Raw genomic sequence first — 14,024 nt, 5'->3', positions numbered from 1 at the left:
CTTTCTTTTCTAGGAAGCTCGGTCCGGTGGAGCAGAACTACGGCGTGGGGGACCGGGAGTTGTTAGCTGTAGTCAAGGCTCTGAAAGTGTGGAGACATTGGCTTGAGGGGGCTAAGCACCCTTTCCTCATCTGGACTGACCACCGTAATCTCTCGAGACTGAATCCGCGTTAGGCCAGGTGGGCCATGTTCTTTACTAGATTCCGGTTCACAATCTCCTATCGGCCAGGTTCATTAAACATGAAGGCCGACGCACTGTCCCGCCTATATGACACCGAGGAGAGGGCCATCGATCCAACTCCCATCCTTCCAGTGTCGTGCTTGGTAGCACCGGTGGTATGGGAGGTGGACGCGGAGATCGAGCGGGCGTTATGGTTGGAACCTGCACCATCGCAGTGTCCAGCAGGTGTTCAGTACGTGCCGCTTGGTGTCCGTGATCGATTGATTCGATGGGCCCATAATCTCGCCTCTTCGGGTCACCCTGGGATCGAGAGGACAGTGCGGCACCTGAGGGGAAAGTACTGGTGGCCCACCATGGTAAAGGATGTGCGGTTTTATGTTTCCTCCTGCTCGGTGTGCGCTCAGAGCAAGGGTCCTCGACACCTGCCTAGAGGGAAATTACAGCCCCTCCCCGTTCCACAACGGCCGTGGTCGCACTTGTCAGTGGACTTCCTCACCGACCTTCCCTTATCTCAGGGGAACACCACAATCCTGGTCGTTGTGGATCGGTTCTCGAAGTCCTGCCGTCTCATCTCGTTGCCCGGTCTCCCTACGGCTCTGCAGACTGCAGAGGCCCTGTTTACCCATGTCTTCCGTCACTACGGGGTGCCCGAGGACATCGTTTCTGATCGGGGTCCCCAGTTCACGTCCAGAGTTTGGAGGGCGTTCATGGAACGATTGGGGGCCTCGGTCAGCCTGACCTCGGGTTTCCACCCCGAGAGTAATGGGCAGGTGGAGAGAGTGAACCAAGAGGTGGGTAGGTTTCTAAGGACGTATTGCCGGGACCGGCCCAGGGAGTGGGCGAGATACGTCCCATGGGCAGAGGTAGCCCAAAACTCCCTCCGTCACTCATCAACCAATATGTCACCGTTTCAGTGCGTGTTGGGCTACCAGCCGGTCCTGGCTCCTTGGCACCAGAGCCAGACCGAGGCTCCTGCGGTGGCGGAGTGGGTGCAGCGCTCAAAGGATACTTGGAGAGCCGTCCAAGATGCACTCACTAAGGCGAGTGGACGGCAGAAGAAGAGTGCTGACCAGCACCTCAGTGAGACGCCTGTGTTTGCACCAGGGGATCGAGTCTGGCTCTCGGCTCGAAACCTAGCCCTCTGCTTGCCCTGCCGGAAGCTGGGCCCGCAGTGTGTAGGGCCGTTTAAAGTCCTGAGGAGGATAAATGAGGTGTGTTACCGGTTACAACTTCCATCTTACTACTGTATTAACCCCTCATTTCATGTGTCTCTCCTCAGGCCGGTGGTGGCTGGTCCCCTGCAGGAAGGTGAGGTGCCGGAGGTCCCTCCACCCCCTCTGGACATTGGGGGGTCCCCGGCGTATACGATACGCGCCATTCTGGACTCCAGACGTCGGGTGGGGGGCCTACAGTACCTCGTCGACTGGGAGGGGTACGGCGCGGAAGAGAGGTGCTGGGTACCTAGGAAGGACATTTTGGACCCCTCACTACTGAGGGATTTCCACCGCCTTCATGGGGATCGCCCTGCGCCTCGTCCTCCGGGTCGTCCTCGAGGCCGGTGGCGGCGCGCTGCGGGAGCCGCGTGTCAGGAGGGGGGTAATGTCACGAATCCCACCGAAGGTGGCTCCCCTGCCTGCTCGGGCGGCGCGCGGCGGTCGTCGTCGCCGGCCTACTAGCCGCCGCTGATCCCTTTTTCCTTTTCTGTTGGTATGTCTTATTGTTTGCACCTGTTCCTTATTTGTGTGTGTTGATTTGTGGTTATTTAAGCCTGTTTAGCCCCGCCCAGGTTTGTGCGGGATTATTTTATCGTCAGTGTGCTTGTTTGATGTGCTGGCGATCTGCTTGGATTATTTTCTTTCCGGACTGTGTGCTCGTTGTGTATGGGTTGGTAATTTTGTTCACACGCCTGTTGTGTTGGCGTTGACCGTGTCGTACCAGAGAAAATAAATCTCATTTTTCCTTACCTCTGCTCTCTGCGCCTGACTCCTACCACCACTCCTAGCATTCGTGACAAAAAGGCCTTCTGCGGGGACTGGGGCAGGGATTAAACATAGAAATATAGGGCAAAACACACATCACGACAAGACACCACAACACTACATAAAGACAGACCTAAGACAACAACATAGCATGGCAGCAACACATGGCAACAGCACAACATGGTACAAACATTATTGGGCACAGACAACAGCACAAAGACAAGAAGGTAGACAATAATCCATCCCGCGAAGCAGCCACAACTGTCAGTTAGACTGTCTGTGATTGAGTCTTTGAAGAGATGGAGATAAAACTGTCCAGTTTGAGTGTTTGTTGTAGCTTGTTCCAGTCACTAGCTGCAGCAAACTGAAAAGAGGAGCGACTCAGGGATGTGTGTGCTTTGGGGACCTTTAACAGAATGTGACTGGCAGAACGGGTGTTGTATTGTTATTAGGTGTAGTAGTTTATACATATTAGGTGTAGTAGTCTATACAAATATACTTCTACATAAAACATCAAACATGCCGTTATATACAGTACAAGCATATAAAATATTGTTGAAACAATAGATTTTCATGCAAATATTCAAAGTAATTATATTTAATTCATCACTCACATTTCGTTCAATATTGGAAAAATTCTACATTTCCCAGAATACATAAGTTTAACCCACAAGTTGACCCTGGCCTTAGGTCTTACAAAAAGAAGCCAAACAAATTTGGTGGAAGTATAATTAATTGGCTATTCTAAGCACTAAGGTTAAAAGAGTATATGACATTTTTTTCCAGAGAAAAGTGTTTTATTCTTTGGTATCTGGAAGAGTGACCTTTCCGATTCAATGAAACTCTCCTGTTTAATAACTTAGTGGAATTTATTTTAATTGCACCAGAGAGGAAGAGACGAAACAAGAGGTTTACTCTGCCCACAAAATCTGTCCACGAAAATAAACCCACGAAGTGAGAACATTTTGTGTTGAGGTCAATGAGTTTTGAATTTGGTCAACAAAAAATGTAATTACTAATTTGCTACGTGAGACTTATTTGATCTAATATAAGTTTCGTAATGGTTAGGTTGTTATGAATGCACATTGCATTTCGGCAACTTTGAAAAAAACTACTTTATATCAGAGTTGTGCTTGTTGTCATAGAGATAGATAGAGGACTCATCTCGCCTCCTCCCACCTGCATTCCATGTTTGAGGACATGTATTTCCATTGTTAAGAATGTTCACTTGACTATCTTGTCAATATAATAGACAATATTTGATTGCACTGAATTAAATTCACTTCCTGTTACTCAAACATAAATTCTAATTCTACATCCTTTAGAGAGTGCAGGGGTGTGGTGAATTCCAAATCATGAGTTGAATGGGAGTCAACCCTGATTTACAGCTAATAGGACAAACCTGAGATGCAACAGAGGAACAGATAAATGCAATGCATGACCTTGTTTGCACCCTTTTCAATGTGACGCAGCCCACGCAAATAAACAGAAAGTCTCTAGCATAAACACAAGGGATCCTTTTCTCAATTGGATTTGCTCAACTCTTGCGTTCTCTCTCCGCAGTCCTCTATGGGCTTTTGAAAAAGGTCAAAAGTAATTAAGGAGAGGTGGCGAGGAGAGGGAAAGTGGATGAAAATGCGTTTGTATGAAATGAGACTTCTTCAATCGAATTTGTTCTTAACTGACTTGACTAGTTAAATAAAAGTTAAATAAAAATAAATAAACTTACAGACTGAAAGCTAATGTGTGTTTTATACAGGAATGTTACTCATTTCCTGTAATGAAACATTAGAATTTAACAAATTACAACATTGCGCAATCTGAATTTCTTGGAAAATGACATTTGCATTTGTATTTATTCCGGGTCCCCATCAGCTGTTGCCAAGGCAGCAGCTACTCTTCCTGGGGTCCAATCACCATTACGCAATTACATACAAAATAAAACAGTACATAACACAACATATTATTACACCACAACATATCTATAATACAAAATCACTAACACAGTAATATAACAATATTAAAATGAACATACATAGGCTACACAGAATGATCAACGAGGCATCTCATGTTTTGCTACCAAATGTGATATAAACAATAAAAATAGCATCGCCATGGCATATTTCACAACTGTTTTAATTGTTACTCACAATAACGTTACAATAAATGGCACAAACATGCGTGATCACAGTCGAAAGCATAGAAAGGTAAGATAACTTTTTGGTTGCACATGATTTAAGCTACACTTACACAATTTACAGTACACTGTCTCAGAACAAAACTTTGTGCAATATTTACAGTATACTGAAATATAAAACATTCAACCACTAGATGGGGGAAAAGGATTGGAAGAAAAGGCCAACGTTTTCTCTAAACAATGCTTGAAATTGTATAGGATTTTGAAATACAAATGAGTAAATCACTGTTTACAGTCATTATTGTCTACAAATGTGCGGCTACCTGGCATGCAAAGTGACATGACAAAAGGTCACACACAATTAAAGTCACTAAAATAGAGAAACCACCAAACAATTATCGTGATCCCTCCTATTTGACCCTAGAAGTAGGCTACATTAAAACCACAATCTGAAGTTGTGTTTCTGGAGAAATGTCTCTGGAGAAATGTTTCCCCTCTCAAACTCATAGAGACAGCTTTGGCTTCAAGGAATGACAGTTTACACAGGTATTCTGAAGCAATACATACTTTGTTTACAAAGATTTAAATGACAACAAAAACATGAATGGAGAATAGAGTAATCATATTTTGGGTTGCGATAGGGTACGTAAAACATGTATATATTGCAAGCATGGGTATTGATGTATTGATGACTGTTAAAAATCAGGAAATATACACAATGTATGACTTTAAATGAAAGGAATGGGTAAGCCTTTGACTTAATATATTGAAGCTCAGTACAACATTTTTATTTTCATCAGTTTGAATAAGTCATGAGGTTATTTTAAAATAGTGAAAAGGGTAAATATGTCTTCATTTTCAGTCTCAGTAACTACTCAGAAATCGAGTGGCATAAAAATGAAATGGCCTAGAGTGCAACAACTCACTATGGTATCGACAGATTTGATATTTTCGGGTCACAGTAATCTTTGCAGGCACAGATCCATACAAAGGTTGCACTAATGTAGGTGGACCACAAAATGCTCTGATAGAAGGAGAGTGTATAGTGTCTGCAGGAGTGTCAGCAGGAGTCTGCAGGAGGGAGTGATTGTATTTTTAAGGGATGATGTGCTACATATGTTGTGCTGCTATTTTTATTGACTAGGCCAAAGCTTTTAGTACTGTAGAACATTCCATTCTTGTGGGCCGGTTAAGGAGTATTAGTGTCTCTGAGGGGTCTTTGGCCTGGTTTACTAACTACCTCTCTCAAAGAGTGCAGTGTATAAAGTCAGAACATCTGCTGTCTCAGCCACTGCCTGTCACCAAGGGAGTACCCCAAGGCCCGATCCTAGGCCCCACGCTCTTCTCAATTTACATCAACAACATAGCTCACTCAGGCAGTAGGAAGCCCTCTCATCCATTTTGTCGTGTCTTTGGCATCATTAAAACAGAAGACATGTTTATCAAATAACTCTCTGTAATTATTATTACGCGATTAAACTGATTAATCGTGTAACTGTAATTAACTAGAAGGTCTGGGCACCAAGGAAAATATTCAGATTACAAAGTTATAATTTTCCTAATATAACTTTCAGATATTATAATATCTGATCGATTAGTCTCCTGATTAATGATGTGTTATTTACCTCGTCAGTCTCATTCCAAACGTCGTAAATTGTTGGTTATCTGCACGAACCCAGTCTTCACTATGAGTAATCCATACATCATTTGTCTTAAAATCATTTATTTACTAATCTAAGTAATTCACAGAAATGCATAACAAACAGATATGGTTACAAGGAAATGATAGCAGAATGTGCCCTAGTGGGCTAAACCGGCATGGCGGCTTGTTAGACAAAAGGGGAGTGTGGGTCAGCTGAGAAGGCACTACAGAGTTAACCTGTTAGGGCTAGGGGGCAGTATTGACACGGCTGGATAAAAAACATACCCGATTTAATCTGGTTACCACTCCTACCCAGTAACTAGAATATGCATATACTTATTACATATGGATAGAAAACACCCTAAAGTTTCTAAAACTGTTTGAATGGTGTCTGTGAGTATAACAGAACTCAAATGGCAGGTCAAAACCTGAGAGATTCCTTTACAGGAAGTGGCCTGTCTGACCATTTCTTGAACTTCTTTTCCATCTCTATCTTTTACTAAGGATCTCTGCTCTAACGTGACACTTCCTACGTCGTCCATAGGCGCTCAGAGCCCGGGAAAAAACAGAATGTCGTCATCCCAGCCCCAGGCTGAAACACATTATCGCCTTTCTCAAGTGGCCGATCAAGGGACACTGGGCTTAGGCGCGTGACCCGACCGCCCCCGCCTTTGTGATTTTTTCCTCTGTTTGCCGAAAAGGAGATTCCCTGTCGGAATATTATCGCTTTTCTACGAGAAAAATTGCATAAAAATTGATTTTAAACAGCGGTTGACATGCTTCGAAGTACGGTAATGGAATATTTAGAATTTTTTTGTCACGAATTGCGCCATGCGCACGACCCTTCTTTACCATTTCGGATAGTGTCTGGAACGCACGAACAAAACGCCGCTATTCGGATATAACGATGGATTATTTTGTACCAAACCAACATTTGTTATTGAAGTAGCAGTCCTGGGAGTGCATTCTGACGAAGACAACAAAAGGTAATGAAACTTTTATAATAGTAAATATGATTATGGTGAGTGCTAAACTTGCCGGGTGTCTAAATAGCGAGCCCGTGATGCCTGGGCTATGTACTTAGAATATTGCAAAATGTGCTTTCACCAAAAAGCTATTTTAAAATCGGACATATCGAGTGCATAGAGGAGGTCTGTATCTATAATTCTTAAAATAATTGTTATGCTTTTTGTGAACGTTTATCGTGAGTAATTTAGTAAAATGTTAGCGAATTCCCCGGAAGTATGCTAGTTCTGAACGTCACATGCTAATGTAAAAAGCTGGTTTTTGATATAAATATGAACTTGATTGAACAAAACATGCATGTATTGTATAACATAATGTCCTAGGGTTGTCATCTGATGAAGATCATCAAAGGTGAGTGCTGCATTTAGCTGTCTTCTGGGTTTTGGTGACATTATATGCTGGCTTGAAAAATGGGTGTCTGATTATTTCTGGCTTGGTACTCTGCTGACATAATCTAATGTTTTTCTTTCGTTGTAAAGCCTTTTTGAAACTGTGTCTCTTTATACTGTGGCCATGAGGTGGGATATTTTCTTAGGAATTTACGACCCCTTCTGACCACAGCAGCCTGGGTGTAGGAGACAGAGGGAGATGGTGAAGAAGTGCAGGGGGAGGTGCAGGGGGAGGGGGTCAACTGTGCTCGCTGTACCCAAAGAGGGCAACGTCATGACAATTTATATGCAGATGATACAGTCTTTTACTCAGCTGGCCCCTCCCCGGATTTTGTGTTAAACGATCTACACCAAAGTTTTCTTAGTGTCCAACAAGCTTTCTCTATGGAACGCCGTTTGGGTCTTTATGTGTCAAAGAAGATACACGTTAAATAACACTATTTGATGTGTCAAATAAGCTTGTTGACCAATCAGGACCTGAATATGACTGCACGTCACATAATAATTTAACGCGTTCATACATTTTTTACGTAGTTATTACACATTGATTACACTATCACTCATCTTTCATATATCACAACGATTAATCGATACATATCGCTATGATGCTGGTAAAGTTGTCTCGCGCACCTACCCTTCCCCAAGCTAGCTGATGGATTTGATGCAAAAAATGTTCTTCCCCAAAAAACACAGCAAAACGACAAGTTGTATTGGTGCTAGCTATGCTAAAGCTAGCTAAATACCAAAGAAGTTGCGGTCGAACAAATAATGCCTTATTACCAATGCAGTATTGTTAACACATCATTCGTGGCCAGTGTGTGCTTGTTTGCAGACTTTTTGTACCGCTTTGACAATGCTACTGATAGTAGTGGTGGCGCTTGGCTTGCATGTGCAAATTCATCACACACAACATTCTATTATACATTTTACATTTTACATTTTAGTCATTTAGCAGACGCTCTTATCCAGAGCGACTTACAAATTGGTGCATTCACCTATAATATCCAGTGGAACAACCACTTTACAATAGTGCATCTAAATCTTTTAAGGGGGGGGGTTAGAAGGATTACTTTATCCTATCCCAGGTATTCCTTGAAGAGGTGGGGTTTCAGGTGTCTCCGGAAGGTGGTGATTGACTCCGCTGTCCTGGCGTCGTGAGGGAGCTTGTTCCACCATTGGGGTGCCAGAGCAGCGAACAGTTTTGACTGGGCTGAGCGGGAACTGTGCTTCCTCAGAGGTAGGGAGGCGAGCAGGCCAGAGGTGGATGAACGGAGTGCCCTTGTTTGGGTGTAGGGCCTGATCAGAGCCTGAAGGTACGGAGGTGCCGTTCCCCTCACAGCTCCGTAGGCAAGCACCATGGTCTTGTAGCGGATGCGAGCTTCGACTGGAAGCCAGTGGAGAAAGCGGAGGAGCGGGGTGACGTGAGAGAACTTGGGAAGGTTGAACACCAGACGGGCTGCGGCGTTCTGGATGAGTTGTAGGGGTTTAATGGCACAGGCAGGGAGCCCATCCAACAGCGAGTTGCAATAATCCAGACGGGAGATGACAAGTGCCTGGATTAGGACCTTATAGAATTGTGTCGTTTGACGTGTAAACACCCGAACGGCGTTCCATATTTCTCTGCACTTAACCTTGTTCTGAACACTTCCAAAACAAAGGTCATGTGGTTTGGTAAGAAGAATGTCCCTCTCCCCACCGGTGTGATTACTGCCTCTGAGGGTTTAGAGTTTGAGGTAGTCACCTCATACAAGTATTTGGGAGTATGGCTAGATGGTACACTGTCCTTCTCTCAGCAGATATCAAAGCTGCAGGCTAAGGTTCAATTTAGACTTGGTTTCCTCTATTGTAATCGCTCCTTTTTCGCCCCAGCTGTCAAACTAACCCTGATTCAGATGAGCATCCTACCCATGCTAGATCACGGAGACGTAATTTATAGATCGGCAGGTAAGGGTGCTCTCGAGCGGCTAGATGTTCTTTACCATCGGCCATTAGATTTGCCACCAATGCTCCTTATAGGACACATCACTGCACTTTATACTCCTCTGTAAACTGGTCATCTCTGTACAACCATCACAAGACCCACTGGTTGTTGGTTATTTATAAAACCCTCCTAGGCCTCACTCCCCCCTATCTGAGATACCTACTGCAGCCCTCATCCTCCACATAACACCCGTTCTGCCAGTCACATTCTGTTAAAGGTCCCCAAAGCACACACATCCCTGGGTCGCTCCTCTTTTCAGTTTGCTGCAGCTAGCGACTGGAACGAGCTGAAAAAAACACTCAAACTGGACAGTTTTATCTCCATCTCTTCATTCAAAGACTCAATCATGGACACTCTTACTGACAGTTGTGGCTGTTTCGCGTAATGTGTTGTTGTCTCTACCTTCTTGCCCTTTGTGCTGTTGTCTGTGCCCAACAATATTGGTACCATGTTTTGTGCTGTTGCCATGTTGTGCTGCTGCCACGTGGTGTTGCTACCATGTTGTGTTGTCATGTGTTGCTGCCATGCTATGTTGTCGTCTTAGGTCTCTCTTTATGTAGGGTTGTAGTGTCTCTCTTGTCATGATGTGTGTTTTGTCCCATCCCCGCAGGAGGCCTTTTGCCTTTTGGTAGGCCGTCATTGTAAATAAGAATGTGTTCTTAACTGACTCGCCTAGTTAAATAAAGGTTAAATATATATTTTTTAAACACATAGATAGGGATAACCAATAGATGGTCCATCATAATAAACAAAATGAGCTAATTAAGAGTTACAATTCAGCCCAGACCTACATTTTGTGAAAAACGCTAAGAAGAGGAAAATGTCACTGAAGATCAAACGGCAAATCAAGATCAACCCTCAGAAATGTTTCAATACAACGTACATGGTGAAAGGAAAAAATACATCTATGGACCTTTTGTTTTTCTAAAGTAGCCTAACAGCCATTGCTTCTAAGGAGTAGGTGGCTTTATCTCAAACGCCTGCTCTTTTTACAATATGTACACAGCTGCTATCCTCTGGCAAGCTAAACAATAACTAGCTATAAATCGATACGGGGAGGGACCTACATTTAAACAACAGAACAGTCAGTACTTAAAATAAGCTTTGGCCCAGCAGTAGCATAGCAAACACACTAGGGAATTGGATTAAAATATAAGTTCCATTTGTTTGAACCTATAAATTGGGATTTGGGACAAAAGGCACTTGAAAAGAGTGATTATACAGATCCTGCTACTAACTCAATGCATAGTTATGGAATTGGTCCGTACCAGTGGATGTCTTCAAGACCCCTGTTTGACAGAAGGTCTGTGAGAATGACCTACAAAGAAAGCCTGAAATTATAACATCAGCTCAAAAGTTTCAGGGGAAGTTTCTCAACAACTGTGTCTCTAAAAGGTTTTCTGGGTGAATATTTTTTTACTTTCATTTTGTTTCAACATCCTCTTCATGATATGCCGTCCTCTCCAGGATGTGAATTATCATGTCGGTTTCTCAGTGACTTCCCGCTTTGCTTCTTCATGCTGTGTCAACATCCCCGCTGGCAGCCATACGATGTGATTGGAGTGTATCATAAACTGATGTCAGTTTTGGTTTGTCTCTAAGTGAATCCAGTTCTGGTACACCTGTTCGCTCCTCCTAGGCAGGGTGAGGGAGGGAGGTACGGGAGGGAAGGATGGAGAGTGACAGGGAAAGGGAGTGGGAGGGAGGGAGTGGGAGGAAGGGAGGGAGGGAGGTACGGGAGGGAGTGGGAGAGATGGAGAGGGACAGGGAAAGACAGGGAAAGGGAGTGCGAGGGAAGTAGGTGTAGGGAGTGGGAGGGAGGTAGGGGAGGGAGGGAGGGAAGGACAGAGAGGGACAGGGCAGAGAGAGGGGAGATTAAAGGGGTAGGAAAGTAACAAACCAAAAAAATGATCTTATGCTTTATTAGAAACAGGACATGCTCTCTTGTCTATCCTCTTTGTTCTGCAGTAGGTAACTCAACAGTCAACACAACACACATAGGACCATTCCTAAAGCTAGTGGGAGGAACCACAAGGGCAAGCTTTAAAAGCCCACAGACTTTGCAAATACTGATAAAGACTATGTGTAGATCAAAGGCATTACTATATACCATTTGTGCTGTGTGGCTTCTCATTGTGCAAACCAACCATATCATATGGGCAAAACTGGTTGCAATGACATAAGGCTGCGTATCATACTCATGTGGTCTGTGCAACTCAAGACCACATTAATGCCTGGCACAGAGCTAAAGCCTACACCTGTCGCCATGAGGGCTGCAAATGCTGCTGTCAGCCTGACAGCAGACAAGCTATCAGCCTGTAGCATTTTTACTAACCTGATTATCTGCTTGTTTTTTAGGAGTTATCGTTGCATACACAATGTCAACTTGGACTTTTTGAGATGAATCTATGAAGAGACATAAAGGAAAGTAAATATTGGCCTAAGGTGAGGTGTGACTAACTGACAGAAACACTCAGGACAGGTCACCGCCCAGGACAGGTCCTGTAAACTCAGGACTCATTTGATACTATGGGTATCAGTCTCTGTGCTTACAGTCTTTTTGGTGTCAGAAAAGCAAAGCTATTCAGGTAATCATTGTCAGAGAGAGTGTCTGTGTGTGCGCGCCTTCTGCTTTTTCAACATTTAGAGAAGTTGCCTGGAATAATGACACTGTCTGAACAAGCAGAGGAAGTGTGGAAGATGTGCCACTTTATTTGAACTGCATCCTGTGTTCAAGCAAACATTTCCTACCTTTTCCAAAACACTACCCTTGATCAAAAAAATGTATATTAAAAGATACATGAAAAAAGGCTAAGCATGCTTTGACTTTGGGGGGTGACCTCACACCTCTAAAAGATAAATACCTGCCTTTTGGTTGTCCATTTCTACTCTTCTTTAGATAGATTGCAAGTCCAACCAGCCCCAAGGCAACCAAAACGCAGATTACAGCAATAATAAGAATACCCCGACCCCTCTCATCACTGTCTGAAATAAATGACACAAGGAAATGAGTTTTGTAAAATGTTTTGAATGAGCTCAACTACACTTCACTTTCACTTGGTAATTGCTATTTTCCAGATGGCTTTCATTCACAATTGCTCTTACCTGCATCATTAGGATGACCATCTTTGCTGCAACATTTTGGGATAGGAACTGTCTCATTACTGATAGGGTTAAAAGCCACACAGCTGTAAGTGGAGTTGTAGTCCTTTCCCTCTACCTCCAAACGGAGAGATAGATCTTTGGTGAGATCAGGACTGCTGGTCTGGTTTAGTAATTCCTCTCCCCTGTACAAGGTCAAGGTCACCTCTTTTTCGTTGTGCACACAACACACCACACTACAGGAGCTGCTGTCACACTCTGTCACCTGAGGTTTGGAAACAAAATCTGGAAGAAAAATTATGAATACATTGGAATTGGAACCTATATTTAATGTTTATGTAATATACACGCACGCACGACGACGACGACACACACACACACACACACACACACACACACACACACACACACACACACACACACACACACACACACACACACACACACACACACACACACACACTTACTGTATACAGTGAGCTCAAATTTGTTTTTTTCCCCTTCATCTGTATTCTCCACAGTATAAACCCCAGCATCGTCTATCTTAAGGTCTGACAGAGTGAAGTATCTTGTATCACTGTTCAAGTTGATACGATTTTCAAATCTCTTCCCGAGGGTGATTTTGCCTTCTTTACCAGGGTACACATTTGCAATACTGCCAAGTTCTCCGTAAAGTAAATTGGCAGACTTGATCACCCTCTCTGGAAAAGAGAACGACTGTCCCACGATGCCATTCACCCGCTGAGTCTCAGACTGGACTGTTGGTTGGGAAACACAGAGTACTGTGGACAGAGAGAGACTCAATATCAACACAACGACTGCATTCCAGCGAGGGCTGTAAAACAGTTGCACACTAAATCTCACAACACCTGGATAAGTGTTTAACATGTCAGTAACTGCATGCATGTGATTTTGCGATCTGATGCCAGACTGCACTGAAGATGACAATGACATACAATCATTAGTACATGTTTTGCTGCAAGTCTGCAATGTAGTCATCACAGTCCTTAGTTATTTACAGGCCTAATGTGATGGTTGGGGTCAGGAAATAATTGCTAGGATGAGTAGTTTAATATTTAGTCAGAAATTAAGTTCACATGGAAATGGTTTCTCTGAGTGAGGGAAGTTCTTCCCCAATTGACTGTTGTTTTTTTCTCCAAAATAAAAGTCAAGGATATCACTTAAAAAACACATGACTTTACAGAGATATTTCATTACCACCCAACGTCATTTTCCACGACAGCCTCTTAAATAGCCTAGATTGTATTCTTTGAATTTCAGGGTCAGGGGAACATTGCAGCATGACAGAGGACTAATGCAGGTGTTAGCCTATGTGTTATTTGTTGAAACAAGGTTTTGTGTTGACAACACAGAAAAAGAGATGAGGGGCATGACGGTTGTCCTACTAGTAGTAGGGAAAAGGGAGGAATTCTGTACATATGGACACTGCAAAAATATTCTGATTATAAGCAGCTGCAGACTGTTGAAAAGTGACTGCTAAATTACTAAAATGTAATTATCTTCTAAACAGAAGTAATGTATATCAATAATCAGTGGTGGAAAAAGTACCCAATTGTCATACTTGAGT

At 43.4% G+C, this 14,024-nt stretch overlaps 1 protein-coding gene across 2 annotated transcripts in view; it reads right to left on the bottom strand.

Moving 5' to 3' along the window:
- Positions 1-3,984: 3,984 nt before the first annotated feature.
- LOC106609968 (SLAM family member 5) overlaps positions 3,985-14,024 on the bottom strand; it is a 36,100-nt gene continuing 26,060 nt past the window's right edge. For both annotated transcript variants that reach the window (XM_014209046.3, XM_082978373.1), the window contains 5 exons: positions 12,904-13,218; positions 12,440-12,721; positions 12,203-12,319; positions 11,670-11,740; positions 3,985-10,969 (listed from right to left, as the gene is read on the bottom strand). In XM_014209046.3, coding sequence (XP_014064521.2) covers positions 10,850-10,969; positions 11,670-11,740; positions 12,203-12,319; positions 12,440-12,721; positions 12,904-13,218 — 905 coding nt within the window. In that variant the 3' untranslated portion in view covers positions 3,985-10,849. The remainder of the gene's footprint in view (positions 10,970-11,669; positions 11,741-12,202; positions 12,320-12,439; positions 12,722-12,903; positions 13,219-14,024) is intronic.

The sequence above is a fragment of the Salmo salar genome, chromosome 08 (assembly GCF_965601325.2).
Source record: "Salmo salar chromosome 08, fSalSal1, whole genome shotgun sequence".
NCBI lineage: Eukaryota > Metazoa > Chordata > Actinopteri > Salmoniformes > Salmonidae > Salmo > Salmo salar.
Note: the sequence above shows the minus strand (reverse complement) of the source record. Positions and strands in the feature narration are given on the sequence as shown.